General features: G+C 46.1%; 1 protein-coding gene across 4 annotated transcripts; it reads right to left on the reverse strand.

The window, feature by feature from the left end:
- Positions 1-926: 926 nt before the first annotated feature.
- Positions 927-10485, reverse strand: LOC140470053 (endogenous retrovirus group 3 member 1 Env polyprotein-like). Of its 4 annotated transcripts, XM_072566503.1 has the most exons (3): positions 10401-10472; positions 8772-9026; positions 927-3699 (listed from the first exon to the last, which is right to left on the reverse strand). In XM_072566503.1, the coding sequence occupies exon 3, from the start codon at positions 3456-3458 to the stop codon at positions 1677-1679; it is 1782 nt and encodes a 593-aa protein (XP_072422604.1). In that variant the 5' UTR covers positions 3459-3699; positions 8772-9026; positions 10401-10472; the 3' UTR covers positions 927-1676. The 4 variants fall into 4 exon arrangements, with proteins under 4 accessions (XP_072422604.1, XP_072422605.1, XP_072422607.1 ...); XM_072566504.1 differs by lacking the exon at positions 8772-9026 and having other exon boundaries at positions 10401-10485; XM_072566506.1 differs by lacking the exons at positions 8772-9026; positions 10401-10472 and adding an exon at positions 9722-10105.
- Between the last annotated feature and the right edge of the window lie 5463 nt (positions 10486-15948).

Raw genomic sequence — 15948 nt, forward strand, 5'->3', positions numbered from 1 at the left:
GGAGCCCAGGGATGAAGCAGAGTTGTATAAGCTGTTATGATCCCACAGTCATAGAGATGTATTGCACCGACACAGACCCTTCGGTTTAACTCATCCATGCCAACCAGGTATCCGTACCTAATCTATTCCCATTTGCCAACACTTGCCCCATATCCCTGTAAACGCTTCCTAATCATATCATGTGTCTATTTAGATGCCTTTAACATGTTTTAATTGTACTAGCCTCCACCACTTTCTCTGGCAGCTCATTCCACCCACTGCATGAAAGTGTTTTCCTTTAGGCCGCTTTGAATTTTTGCCCCGTTCACCCTAAAGCAATGTCCTCTACTTTTGGACACCACTACTCCAGGGAAAACACCTTGTTCATTTACCCTGTTCATGCTCCTCATGATTGTATAAACCTCCATAACATCACCGCTCAGCCTATGGCACTCCAGGGAAAACAGCCCCAGCCTTTTATGCCTCATCCTGTAGCTCAAATCCTCCAACCCTAACAACATCCTTGTAAGTCTTTTATGAAACCTTTCAAGTTTCACAGCACGCTTCTGATAGGAGGCAGGCCAGAACTGCACACAATATTCCAAAAGTGGCATAACGAATGTCCTGTACAGCAACATGACCTCCCACATCCTATATTCAATGCTCTAGCCAATAAAGGAAAATATACTGAACACCTTCTTCATCATCCTATCTACCTGCAACTTGACTTGCAAGGACTATGAATCTGCAGTCCAAGGTCTCTTTGTTCTGCAAACGTTTCTAGGGCCTTGCCATTCAGTGTATAAGTCCTGGGCTAAAAAACGTGTTTCTGGAAAAGCACAGCAGGTCAGGCAGCATCCAAAGATCAGGAGAATCGACATTTCGGACATGAGCCCTTCTTCAGTGTTAGAAACGAAAATTGCTTCTTAATAATCGCTCTAGACAAATTCAGGAAAACAAAGTTTTATTAGCAATCTGCAGAGTTGGGCAGCCTTCTGAGTAAAAGGCGCGCTGAAGCTTACAAAGTTTCTCATTATATACAGTACAAGTCCCTCCCCTCCTTGGTTCTAACGAGCCATGAGGTTCACATTCTTAAAAACATCATTATTCTCCAACTTGTATCCTTATCACAAAGTCTGCAACAAATGTCTCCAGACCCTCCCCTTCCTGGCTCTTAATGAGCCATGAGGTTCACATTCTTAAAAACATCATTATTCTCCAACTTGCATCCTTATCACAAAGTCTGCAACAAATGTCTCCAGACCCTAGAGGTGTTATTTTTCTCTCCCTGTAGTCTTATCAGTCAAAGACTTATTCTTCTCTGTGCTGTAGCAGATGTCTCTGTATCAATCTGCAGCAGATGTCTCTCGAGTCGTTTCCCTGTCCTGCAGCCCCTATCAGTCAAGGACTCCTCCCTCCCTGTCTGTGTTTATGGTTTCATCAATCAAGGGCCTGCTTGTTTTACTCTGCTCACAAACTGCATGCACTATTTTAAACTATTCTAATTTTGAGTATACAAAATGTTTTAAGAAAGCAAAAGTCTAATGTTTTAGAAAAGGAGCAAAAGTTTTATCTTTTATTATAGATCAGTCTGTGGTCTAGGCACATCTTAAAGTTGCAAACCGAAATTACCTCTCACAATTCCACCCTTTTCTTTTTTTTAAGATGTGCCTAGACCAAGATAAGCCCCCCCTTCTTTAAGGGCCCGGGAAATCTTTGGACTTTCGCAGCAACATCACCTTAAGTTCCCGTGTCCCATGTTGTGGAACCACCACTGCCTGGAGTCGGGAAATATTTTTCTGAATTAGAAGCTGAATACAGGGGATTAGGCAGGGTAATACGAGAAGAAGAATCACACCCCCCCCAACCATCAGTAGCGCCGTGCGCCACCAACTACCACCCAGGAGACCATCCCAGCATCCGATGCCACTAAGAGGACGCCAAGATTGTACTGGCACATGGGCCAATTTCCGAATCTCATCGGAAATTTCCAAAACCGCTTTACCATTATCGTCAATTTCTAGGCAGCAGTTAGTCAGGTTAAACTTCCCGCACACGCCCCCCTCCGAGGCCAACAGATAATCCAAGGCAAGTCGGTTTTGATATATAGCAGCCCATATCTGATCCTGCTGCTTAGCCAGCAACTCCAGGGCCAGAGCGGTCTGGTTAGTAATGACCTCTACGACTGCTTGGAGCCTGATAATTCGATTTAACATATAGATAGGAGTACGGTATCCACATGAGCCGTCCTGTGCCCATGTTGCTGGCCCGTAGTATTCAATAATCCGGGCCGGTGGCCACTCATTCCCCCAATCACCGACTTGGATACCTCTTGGCGACCTACGCAGGGAGTCAAAGAGTTTAATTCCCAAATCATCGCCTTCCTCCCGGGGTAATAGGAAGAATTCAGGTCGTATTAGACCCAGGAAGCATACTCCAGCCCATCCCATGGGGAGTTTGGAATATGCCTGATTACCGCATATCCAAAATAGGCCATCTGGGGCAGGCCCCCCCTGTTTCGCAACTTTATTCCACACCTCTTTTACCCCAGGAATGCCCTCATAAGGGCCGGAGCCGCTACAATTCCAAAACCGAGAGTCATCACCCAGCCTCACACAATTGCGGTTCTCCTGTTTTGCAATGTACCATGTGATATCCTTAGGCCACCAGACTTGTGTGGTTGCATTCAACACACTCTGACAGGGGCTGATACCCACCTCAATCTTCCCTTTCCCTTCAACACACAACTGGCCTTCCGGGCTGTTAGTCAGTCTCCACCTCTGTCCTTTTCTTTCGTTGACATGTGTCCAATTATACTGATGTAACTCCCATATATCTAAGCTATGACCAGACCACGGCCATTGTTCAGTCATATGCGGCCCCCCACAAACCCAGCAATTGCTAATATTTAACACGGTGGCTATCCTAGACGTAAGATCAATAAACAGGTTCTGTGTTACATCGGGAAGTTTGATCTCCTCTTCTACCTCCTTGTATATAGACGGCACCTTGGAGACAACGACCGTCCTTTGACGGTCCTGCTCTTTCTCTAACTTCCGTACAGTATTCTGTACTCTGGTCTCCCTGACTCTGTCCACATGTTCCTTGAGCAACATAGAGGGTAGGCCCCACTGCCCAGCTTTGTTAACACAGACCCAGCGGTCATTTTTGGGGCACCCACGGACCCTGCCACCGTATCCTTTATTATACACTTGATAATAGGGTTTTCCACCCTCCCAATATTCTTGCCGTGCATCCAAATCGTAACACCGATCGTCCACATGGGAGTGAGAAACAAATGATCCCGAGTAGATCCTACTCCCAAGCCTCACCGTCGTCCGACATTTGTCACATCTCCCCTTACCCTCCCCCACATACAAGAGAAAACTGATCAATATCCCCACCAATACAGTCCAAGTAGAGTTCATTATTGCTGTCTTTTCAGTTTTACCACCAACGGCTTGTCCCCTGGCTCGCATGTCCAAGTGCTCTCTCCTTCTGGCGGAACAGGTCCCTTTATCCTTGATGCGTGGACCCACCCTTTTTCTTTCGTCCGAACAGCTGCTTCAGTTGTTAACAGAACCAGGAACGGTCCTTCCCACCGCGGCTGGAGCTTTTCGGCTTTCCAGGTCTTAACAAGTACCCAATCTCCGGGCTCCACCTTATGCAGGAGGAAGTCGAGCGGTGGAGTCTGAGCCAGGAGACCTTTCCTCCGGAGTTCTGCAAAAGAACGGGATAAGGCCAGTAAATAGTTTCTGATAAATATATCTCCCCCTTGTAAAGTGGGACATCCGTCAACCTTACTCCAATATGGTAATCCGAACAGCATTTCATAGGGGGAAACCCCGACATCCCGGCGAGGTGCCGTACGAATCCTCAATAGGGCAATGGGCAGGCACTTCGGCCAAGGTAACTTAGTTTCTAACACCAGCTTAGTCAATTGGGTCTTGAGTGTGCCATTCATTCTCTCAACCCGACCCGAACTCTGAGGATGCCAGGGTGTGTGGAATTTCCATTGGATACCCAGGGCAGTACAGATCAAATGGTGTAGTTTAGAAATAAAATGTGTCCCGCAGTCTGAGTCGATAGATTCCATTATGCCATATCTCGGGATTATGTTCTCTAACAACAGTCGGGCCACGGTTGGTGCATCGTCTTTGGCAGTTGGGAAAGCCTCTATCCAGTGAGTGAAATGGTCTACTATTACTAGCAGATATTTCCATCGCTGCACTGGGGGTAATTCTGTAAAGTCGACTTGGATTCTCTGAAATGGCCTGATCGCGAGGGGCTGACCACCGGCTGGCATAGAACGCATGGCTTTCTGGTTAATACGCCGGCAAGTGGGGCATCCGACTACCTCTTGTTGGGCTAATGTGTGTATCCCCCTACATACATAGTCTCTCAGGATCGTGTCGCACATGGCTTGCACCCCCCAGTGGGTCTGATGGTGTAATCGGTGCAGAATACCCCGGGTGATCTGTTTGTTCAGTACTTGTCTCCCATCAGGAACCGTCCACTTCCCGTTAGTATCTAGCCGGGCACCTAATTGATCCATTTTATCAATCTCCCCCTGGGTGAAGACGGGTTGTTTAGCGAGCCCTTCCCTCAACGGTATTAACGTTAACAATTAGACGGATTTTTCGACCGCTGCCCGCTTGGCTTCCTCATCTGCCAGCCGGTTTCCCACCGCTTCCGGTGTCGACCCCTTCTGGTGACCGGGTACATGGACTACTGCGAGTTCTGTAGGTAACGCCAGGGCTTCCAACGTTAGGCTGATCATTTGTTCGTGAGCTAACTCTTTTCCCCGGGAAGTTATCAACCCTCGCTCTTTCCAGATTTTCCCAAAAGTATGAACGATCCCGTATGCATACTTTGAGTCAGTATATATGGTTCCCACCTTCCCTTCCAACAACTTCAGGGCCCTATGGAGGGCGTACAACTCACAGGACTGGGCTGACCACTTCCCGGTCAGTCGTCCAGACTCGATCGTCTGTTTCGTTGCACCATCTATGACAGCATAGCCACTGTACCGTACCCCACTGATGCACCGGGAGGACCCGTCGATGTACAGTTCCTGTCCTTCACCCAGCGGGGCTTCCTGCAGGTCCTCTCGGCTCTTGGTCTGCAAGTCTACAAATTCCACACAATCATGCTCCTGTTCTCCATCTGCAGGACGTCTGTATAGAAACTGGGCTGGGTTGCAACTGAGATCTTTTGCAAAATTGAGATCGTCCCCGGTCATCAAAATCGTCTCATACTTCAGGATGCGAGAGTCTGTTAACCAGCGGTGTGCCTTCTGAGCCAGTATGGCACTAACCGAATGTGGGGAATATACTGTGATCCTTCCTCCAAAGGTAAGTTTTCGGGCCTCTTCCACTAACATTGCCGTAGCTGCCACTGCCTGTATACAGGTCGGCCATCCACATGACACAGGGTCTAACATTTTTGACAAAAATGCAACCGGCTGACGTTTCCCTGCCCGCAGCTGGGTAAGCACGCCCTGGGCAATTCCGCCGGCGCTATTGACATATAACTGGAACGGTTCCTTCAGGGTGGGTAAAGCCAATACCGGAGCTCGGATCAGTTTATTTTTAATAATATTAAATCGCTGCTCCTCCTCATCTGACCAGTCCACCTTTTGTACTTCTTGTCCCAGTTTGTCGTACAAGAATTTTACTAAAGTGGTGTAACTTTCAATCCATATCCGGCAATACCCTACTAGCCCCAGGAATTGTCTGATTTCCTTCTTCGTCCTGAGTATTGGCATACCCGTAATCCCTGATATTCGTTCTGGCGTGATACGGCGATGCCCCTTACTGACTTGATGGCCCAGATATCTTACTTCTTGCTCCACAAACTGGAGTTTTGTCCTGGAGACGCGTAGGCCCTGTTTCCCCAGGAAGTTCAGCAGGGCAACGGTGTCTGCCCGTACTTCCTCTTCTCTTGGTCCTGAGAGTAAGAGATCATCGACATATTGGAGCAATTGATTTTCCGCGTTACACCGAAATCCTCCTAAGATCTGCTCCAGTATTTGTCCAAACAAGTTGGGTGACTCCGTGTATCCCTGCGGCAAGACCGTCCACCTTAACTGTCGCTTTCGTCCTGTGAAGGGATTCTCCCATTCAAAGGCAAAAAGGTTCCGACTTTCTTCGTCAAGGGGGCAACTCCAGAAGGCATCCTTCAGATCTATTACGCTGAACCATTCGTGTTCGGGTGAAATTTTACTCATTAACGTGTAGGGATTGGGTACCACCGGGTACCTAGCCTGGACTACTTCATTCAACCCCCGCAAGTCTTGCACCAGCCTATATGTCCCATCCGACTTCCTCACAGGGAGTATTGGAGTATTGAAAGGGGACATACATTCCTCCAGTAGTCCATCTGTGATTAATCTTTCTATCACAGGTTGTAACCCCTCCCGTCCTTCCATAGCAATCGAGTACTGTTTCCTTCTCACAGGGCCTCTTCCTGGTAACATGGTGATTTGGAGAGGTTTGATGTTTAAACCCCCTCTGTTCCCTTCTCGGTACCATACTTCCGGGTCTATTTGTTGATCATCTTCTTCGGTGAGGGCGAACAACCTTACCACCATTTCCCCGTTACTTGGTACCGTTCCGATCCCTAGTTTGACCTGCAAGTCTCTTCCTAACAAATTAAACCCCGCCGATGGCAGTAGAAGGAGGTCTCGTTTAGTAGTTCTGTTTTCATATCCAATTTCCACGTCCTCCACCACTGGAACTTGTAATTTCTGTCCTCCAATTCCAGATACCCCCATAACTTTTCCTCCTGTTCGGGTGCCGGGGGGTATTTGGATTATACTTGACCTTTCGGCTCCCGAGTCTACCATAAATGTGATCTCCGATCCTTGGGGTCCTACTTTCAAGTTTACCAGGGGTTCCTGTCTATAGTCCTTTTGCCCCAAGGGTAGGAACCCCCGACCTCCCTAATCTTCCTCCATCAGTGCGTACGACCGCACCTCCCGCTTGTAGCTGGGGCACTCCCGTTTAAAATGTCCCTCTTCATTACAGTAGTAACATCTGAGTATCCTCTTCGTTTCCCTGTCGCGGTCTCGCGTTCCTCCACTCTTCCTTTGTTCCGGCCATGGTTCTCTTTTCCTCTGCTCTTGCCACGACTCTCCCTTCTCCTGTTTCTGCCACGGCTCCCCCTTTTCCCTTCTTCCAGCTGTCATTTGTTGCACCGCTTGCATCATTATCTTTGTCGCCTTCTTTTGCTTCTCATCGTCCCTTCTCACAAACACCTTTTGCGCCTCCCGTAGCAGTTCACTTAGAGATTTACTATCCCAATCATCCATTTTCTCTAACTTCTTTCGTATGTCCGGCCAGGCTTTTGATACAAACTCTACCCGTATGAGTTGTTGCCCCACGTCCGTCTCAGGGTCCACCCCAGCGAACTGCTGCAAGTTCTTCCTAATCCTGTCTAGGAAGTCCGTAGGGGTTTCCTCCGGGTTTTGATGATTACCAAAAGCCTTGGTAAAATTGTGCCCCTTCGGGGCTGCGTGTCTTATTCCTTTTATCCAATATTCCCGCATGTCCCTCATGTTGCGCCGTCCTTCCTCCGTGTTCTTATTCCACTCGGGGTCGGTGAGGGGAAACTTCTGCTCCCCTCCTTCTCCCCCCTCTTTCTCCCAGACCAACAGCGCAGCTTGTCGTATCATCTGTCGTTCCTGGCTAGAGAACAATGTTTTCATGATGGAATACATCTCTTCCCACGTGTAAGTATTCGGACCCAGGAACTGATCTAATTGTTCAGCCAGGCCCATGGGGTCCTCCAGTAGGCCCTTCATCTCCCTCCTGAAATTCCGTACTTCAGTACTCGTCAAGGGAACGTTCACATAGCCCGTGCCTCCTTCCTCGCCCCCCATGGGCACTTCCCGGAGTGGATTCATTAATGCAATTGAGGTAGGGTTTTGTCCGTGACCCCTTCCAGCTCGAGATCTGGTCTGCACCCCCGAGGTAGTCTGTGATTCCTCCCCATTTTCTTCCCCTTCCTCTGACTCGTCGTCACCCGGAGGAACATTTTGTGGGGCAGACGGGGTCACGTAGGGCGGCGGTAAGTGATCTAAAGGTTCCCATTTTTTTCTGCCTTCTCGAGTCTTCACTATTTGCCTGCATTTGGCAAGATATCGTAACCGGTAGCCAACAAAGGGCATAATCCCTTTCTTCCAGATTAACATCAGGTTTTGAATTGACATATAAAATGAGAGCTTGCCGGACCCAGTCTTCGTCAGTACCGAATCTAGGCCACCACACTGAGTCGCCCTGAATAGGTTTCTGGGACCACTTTTGACAGTATTTTACCATCTTCCTTTTAGATTTTCCTTTTCTCCCACCCTGATCCCAATTATTTAACATTTTTCCTAACGGACTATCGTCAGGTACCCCGGGGTACGTGTCATTGTCCCTGTTTAAGCCTACCCTTCCCTTACTTGCCTTGGATCCCCTATTTCCCATTGCCGAGGACTTCGTATTTCTTGTATTATCCCGTGATAATCTATCACAATTTAGCCAATTCCCGGACCTTCAGTCCCGTGATCGCCCAGGTTCCTTTGCAGGCACCCCCGGTCTTTGGATTCCTGTGTCCTACGTCTCTGTGACACAGATCACAGGTACCCCGTAGGTACACGTTCCTCCTCAAACACGGTCTCTGCAAAATCCCTCACAGGCAAGCCCCGGTCTCTAGATACCTGAGTCCCACGTCTCTGTAGAAAAATCCACAGGCACCCCGTAGGTCCCCAGGCCTCCGGAAACACGTCCCCGCAAGTTTTGTCGTACCTGGGTTCGGTGCACCGAAATTACTCGATCGTTAACCGTCCCCACTGCCTCGGCTACACCCCTCCTTTGTTTTCCTGAGCCTCCCGGGTATCACTCGCTCAAGCCGCGCGGGGCGACAAGCAAGGAGTCAGGGACTGCCGAAATCGGCAGGGTGCACCTTCTCCGATGTCCTTCCTCAGCTCCCCTTGCGGCCGGAGTGTTGACCGGATGAGCCCCCAAGTTGTTAGAAACGAAAATTGCTTCTTAATAATCGCTCTAGACAAATTCAGGAAAACAAAGTTTTATTAGCAAGTCTGCAGAGTTGGGCAGCCTTCTGAGTAAAAGGCGCGCTGAGGCTTACAAAGTTTCTCATTATATACAGTACAAGTCCCTCCCCTCCTTGGTTCTAACGAGCCATGAGGTTCACATTCTTAAAAACATCATTATTCTCCAACTTGTATCCTTATCACAAAGTCTGCAACAAATGTCTCCAGACCCTCCCCTTCCTGGCTCTTAATGAGCCATGAGGTTCACATTCTTAAAAACATCATTATTCTCCAACTTGCATCCTTATCACAAAGTCTGCAACAAATGTCTCCAGACCCTAGAGGTGTTATTTTTCTCTCCCTGTAGTCTTATCAGTCAAAGACTTATTCTTCTCTGTGCTGTAGCAGATGTCTCTGTATCAATCTGCAGCAGATGTCTCTCGAGTCGTTTCCCTGTCCTGCAGCCCCTATCAGTCAAGGACTCCTCCCTCCCTGTCTGTGTTTATGGTTTCATCAATCAAGGGCCTGCTTGTTTTACTCTGCTCACAAACTGCATGCACTATTTTAAACTATTCTAATTTTGAGTATACAAAATGTTTTAAGAAAGCAAAAGTCTAATGTTTTAGAAAAGGAGCAAAAGTTTTATCTTTTATTATAGATCAGTCTGTGGTCTAGGCACATCTTAAAGTTGCAAACCGAAATTACCTCTCACATTCAGGAATCCTGAAGAAGGGCTTATGCCCGAAATGTCGATTCTCTTGATCTTTGGATGCTGCTTGACCTGCTGTGATTTTCCAGCAACACATTTATCAGCTCTGATCTCCAGCATCTGCAGTCTTCACTTTCCCCTAGTGTATAAGTCCAGCCCTGACTTGCTTTTCCAAAATGCAGCATCTCACATTTATCTAAATTAATCCGTATCTGATCAATATCTCACTGTAACCTGAGGTAACCTTCTTCACTATGCACAATACCTCCAATTTTGAATGACCTGCAAACTCAGTTACGATAGCAAGCCATTTAAATGAATGACGAAACAAATCCAGAAATAAACATCCATTTCTCTGAGTTTGAATGTGCTCTGTGTAAATCCTACCCAATGACTCTGTACCAGAGAAAGGCTGCACAAGCACCTGGCTGCACCTTGCCCCCTACAAAGATGGCGGCTGCGCACGTGTCCAGTGAATCGTTGCCCCGAATAAAGATGGCGGCGCTCACTCAGGCCTGCAGCCGCGCTGAGGCAATTTCCCGTTGACTACAAACACGGGACTGGGACGTTCAAATTTGTGTTTTCCGACGAGCACAATTTATTTGTAAAACCTCTCCGCTCATAGCAACACAGTTTTTCTCCCGTTTCCCCCGGTTTATTTATTTCTTTCCTTACCGTATCCTTTCGCTCCATAACTTCCTGAGTATTCATTACAGCGACTCGCCGCTGTGGGCGAGGGTGATCACGTGGTTTGTCTAGTTCTGCCCCTAGTTCACTTTGATTGGTTGGAGGACCAACCTTCCGCCGGGTCCTCCAGATCCGCCCACCGTCCTTTCATTGGTCCGGTGCTGACATCAATCACCCGGGGTCCCTTTGTTGGGTTGAGCATGCACAGTGTGTCCTGCTTTTGCTGATATGTTGGGTAATGTGATGGGAGAGTTCACTGAGGGGAAGGATCCCTTTGTGTGAGCTCTGCAGTAGATTTCCTTTATTCATGGAGGGAATTACCTTCCCACTCATGACTGTATCGCTGTGATTGATGAACCAATCCCATCTGAACCAGTACATAAACACCCCATTTTCACAGCATCTGAGATCTTCAGCTCATTGTATCGCGCTCTTCTTTGGAAACAAAACAACATGAAATAGAGCCTCAAGGAATTGGAGCAGGAGTAGGGCATTCATTCCCTTCAGCTTGTTCCCCCCATTCTGTCAGATTATGGCTGGGCCAACCCAGACCTCAATACCTCTTTTATGCTTGATCCGCATAGCCCTCAACTGCTCAATATTTCAAAAATCTATCTGCCCTCTTTTAGGATAATTTGAGATAGAATCATAAATTCCCTACTGTGTGGAAACAGGCCCTTCGGCCCAACAAGCCACACTGACCCTCTGAAGAGTAACGCAACCAGATCCATTCCCCCACCACATTTAACTTTCACAATTGTTTGGGCTCGAAAATTCTAGACATTCACTGAGAGAATAAAAATCTTTACATTTTTTTACAAAACGAATGTTCCCTTATGTAATGTCCCCTGGTTTGAGACTTCACTGGTGCTAGAAGATCTAGTCAACATCTACCCTGTCAAGCTCCTCAGAATCTTGTTTCCATAAGATCACCCCTTATATTATGTGGCTGGCACAGTGGTTAGCACTGATGTCTCACAGCGCCAGAGACCTGGGTTTAATTCCTGCCTCAGGTGACTCTCTGTGTGGAGTTTGCACGTTGTCTCTGTGGGGTTCCTCCGGGTGCTCCAGTATCCTCCCACAATCCAAAAAAAAGTGCAGGTTCGGTGAATTGGCAATGCTAAATTGCCTGTAGTGTTAGGTGAAGGGGTAAATGTAGAGGAATGGGTCTGGGTGGGTTGTGCTTTGGCGGATAGTTGTGGACTTGTTGGGCCAAAGGGCCTGTTTCCACACTCTATGTAATCTGTTTGTCGAGATTCTATTGAATAATGACCTAACTTGTTTAGCTATTCTTGATAGGTCAACCTTTACATCCTCGAAGCAGCGAGCTGAATCTTTTTTTGAATGGTCTCCAATACTGGTTTATCCCTTATTAAATATGGGAGCTAACATTGTGTACAGTACTCCAAGAGAGGTCTCGGCAGCAGCCAGTGTGGTTAACCAATCCTCACTCCATGCAAATACCTTACCCCTGACACAGTGAGCTCCTGTATTATGCAATTAACTTTTATGTAGCACCTTATCATTTGCATTTTTGAAATCCAAATACGGAACATCATTGGATTGCCCTTTATCAGCCCTGCTTGTTATCTCCTCAATGAACTGTCGCAAATTTGTCATAGTGTCTCTTTCACAAAACCCAGACTACCATGTTAAATGATAAGCTTTTCTAAATGTCCTGCTATATATTACTTTAATATTCGACTCTGCCGTATTACAAAAGCAGATATTAAACTAACTAGTCTATAGTTTCCTGATTCCTGTCTCCCTTCCCTTCTTGAAAAGGTGCATCAATTCACTGGATGCTTCCTGTATCCCCTGATTCTGGAATATTCCAATCGATGCCTTGAATATCTCTGCAGTCAGTTGCCTTAAAAATGTTTGATCCAGGCCATTAGGTCCTGTCTGCCTTTAGTCCTATTAGTTGGTCAATACTTTGCCCCTTGTGACAAAGACTGATATAACATTTTTCTACCCATGATTAACTTGCTTATTTGCTACCTTTAGGATGATAACGGTATCCTCCTTCATGAAGATCAATGTAAAATATAGGTTTAAATTATCTGCTGTTTCCTTGTACCCATTGTCAATTCCACACTCAGAACCTCCAAGGGTTCGATGCTGACTTTAGATACTCAATTTTTATATACCTGTACAACTCTTGCCATTCATTTTTGTTTCTTGTCAATTTAATTACATGATCAGTTTTCTCCCTTTTTAGTCATCCGCGGCTATGTCATTCTTTTCCTTGTGGGTACTGCTCTTGACTGCCTTTGTTACCCACGGGTGGTTCACCTTTCTCTTCGAGTTCTCCTTTTTGCTTCAAATTAACTTTTGCTAAGAATTATGTAAAACAAATCTCATCATATTACAGTGTCTGAGCATGTGATTTTTTTACACATTGGATGCCTTAATGTCCTCATTGGGTTTTCCTGTTTCAAAGAAGATCTGAGATGATCTGCAAAGGAGGTGGCAGCTGATTCACTGTTAATTTCCAAAATTAATTTGAATACTTGCAAAAAGAAATTATTTGTATTACTGTGAGAGCAGGGATCTAGCCAAATACCTATTTTAAAAAGGTGGCACAGTTGTGATGGGTTGAAGAGGGGCCTCTGATTTCAAAAGCACAATGTGATCCAAGTTGTCTTCTAATCTGTGCTGTACTAATTCTTTCTGATTGAGATGACTGGGTTGGCATGTGCGCAGGTTGTAGCAGGATCTCTGACTGCCACAAACGGATCTGGGGGAACAGCTCCTGTGTCAGTGACAGTGCTGTTGGACTAATAGAGGCAACAACATTCAGACTTCACGAAGCAACTGCGAACCAGGGCTGCAAACCCACAATCCGAAGAACTGCAGGTTAGGTGAATTGGTCATGCTAAATTGCCATAGTTTCAGTGCATTAATCAGGGGTAAACATTGAGGAATAGGTTTGGTTGGGATACTCTTTGCAGGGTTGGTGTGGATTTATTGGGCTGAAGGGCCTGTTTCCACAACATAGGGATTCCATGCTCTGAGTAATTTTGGGGATCTAACAGAATCCTGGTATTCAGAGGGTTCTCTGTTAGTTAAAATAGTATTGTGCACTCAGCTTATGTTACCTTCTGAAGCAGTTTGAGGTCGACTGCTCTGTGCAATTTTACAGAACAGATGCTCTGGAACCAATCAGGGAATAGCTATTTTAGACCTGATAATATGAGAGTTGAAAATCTTTCAGCAGTCCTGAAGTGTCATTGAGCCAAAATTCTGGAATTCCCTCCCAACAGCACTACCAATAGGCCTACCACCCACACGGACTGCAGTGATTCAAAAAGGGAGCTCACAATCACCTTCTCAAGGGCATTAGAATGAGGCAATAAATGTTCGCACAGCCAGTGACACCCGTATTCCATAAATTCATTAATTCCTTCATGCCTCCTCCTTCCTTCCACAACACCCTTACCCATAGACAGCTGCGCTGCGCAAATACAAAGCCTTGAGCAGCATGTGGTAACCCACAAGGAGGCCCAAGCTACATTCAAGCTGTGCTCAGACAGGGGTGGTCCTGAACGAACAATCATCCCCAGTGATTTACACACCATAGTCTACAGTGAAACTAACAGTTGTTAACTTTTTCACAAAGAGATTGGTTGGGACACGGGATGAACGGCCAGAGGAAGTGGTAGATGCAAGTACAGTTACAACATTTAAAAGACATTTGGAGAGGTACATGAATAGGAAAGGTTGAGGAATATGAGCCAAATGCAGGCAAACCGCACTGGCATAGTTTGGGAAATTTGGTTGACATGGATGAGTTGGACCGAAGGGTTCATTTCCATGTTGATGTCTATGATTCTATTCTTTTCAGCCACAGTGGCATTTTGCAATTGTCCTAAACTATGGTGTAATTGAACAAGTTAATGGAGGCTTTAGACACCAGGGCCACAGTACTCTGTAGGTAATGTGTTAAGTAGTAGCTGTAATTTAGTGGACATTTAATAAACAACATAATGAAGAAGTATAGAAGGAAATTACTACAGATGGTGGAACCTGTACTGAAAACAGCAAATGCTGGAGCTGACAGCAGGTCAGAAAGCATCCATGGAGACCAAGCAAGCGAACGATGTGTCTCGATGACTCGATCAGAGATCAGATGAAGAGTCATCTGGACGCAAAATGTCAGCTTGGTCTCTCCATTGATTTTTCTTTTAAAAGGAAGTTCATGGGATGAGAGTGTCATTGGCTCAGCAGCATTCATTGTTTATCCCTAATTGCCCAATGGGCAGTTAAAAGTCAAGCTCATTGCTGTGTGTCTGGAGTCACATGTAGGACAAACTCGGTAAGGATGGTAGCTTCTTACTTCAATCATGTTAGTGAACCAGATGGGTTTTCCGTCACCCGACAAAGGATTCATGGTCATGAGATTCTTAATTCCAGATATTCACTGCATTCAAATGCCACCATTTCCTGTGACACAATTCGAACCTGGTTCTCCAGAATGCAACCTGCATCTTTGGATAAACAGTCTAGCAGTAATACCACTCAGCCATCGGCTCCCTCCTGTGATCTTCAGTATTTGTTGCTTTCAGTTTTCAAGAAATATGTTATGTATTAATTTTGAACTCTGTAAAAGCATCCACAGTGAACACAAAAAGCCCACCTCCAGTTATGATCGTTGAGTCTGGATGACTCAGTCAGACTGGCTAATGAAGCAGAGTTACGCATTTTAATATCTGGCAGTTTCTCCGCAGTTTTGGCTGGCGTTGGGCTGGTCTCATTCCTTCTGCGATGAAACAAACAAAGAGATAACAGTCGATACTCCCCGCTAAATCTCTAAATTCAATTGCACCACAACCAAAGTAATTCATTTTAATTCAAAAATGTTTCAGTGAAAGACATTCCAGCAAGCTCACCATCACCTGTCTCAGTTTAATGGGAAATGGGATCAATTCTGTAGCGCCTAATGTCCCAGTGGAAAAGGCCACTGGTTTAAGCCCTTGAACAGGCTATCAACTGATCTGAGTTTTCAATCTTGTTCTTTGACAGATTGCAACATGTTTTGCACAAGGGGGCATGCAGACAGGACAGACTTCAATTATATTCAACACAAGAAAAGGCAATTCCATTTAAATGAGGCAGATTAATTGAGATCAGGCCTCAGGTGAGGATACAAAACAGTCATGTTTGGAATTTCCAGAGACCATCAACATTGTCCATTCAACGACTGAAGTTTATCTCAGTATTGCTTTCGCAATCAACCTATTTCAATGCATTATGACACCTCTGGAGCAGGTGGGACAGTTCCAGGCCTTCTGGCTCAAAGTTGGAGACACTACCACAGCATCACAAGAGCACTGTGTTTTAGGCTGAGTAACTGATGGGTTAATTTGCCCAATTATCTTACTAATCCGGATGATACTGTGACCATCCTAATGCTGGGAAATAACCAAGGTATTAATGGGATCAAAGATGTTACAACAGTCTCTCTGACAAGGGACAAAATATCTTCCATCTGTTGTTTTGTTCATCTTTCGATAGTTTGAAGTTTTTAAACCTT

The sequence above is a fragment of the Chiloscyllium punctatum genome, chromosome 50, assembly GCF_047496795.1.
Source record: "Chiloscyllium punctatum isolate Juve2018m chromosome 50, sChiPun1.3, whole genome shotgun sequence".
NCBI lineage: Eukaryota > Metazoa > Chordata > Chondrichthyes > Orectolobiformes > Hemiscylliidae > Chiloscyllium > Chiloscyllium punctatum.

What these genes read in the sequence shown, in the direction of transcription:
- LOC140470053 (XM_072566504.1), bottom strand. Translation starts at nt 3,458, where the DNA reads ATGCGAGCCAGGGGACAAGCCGTTGGTGGTAAAACTGAAAAGACAGCA.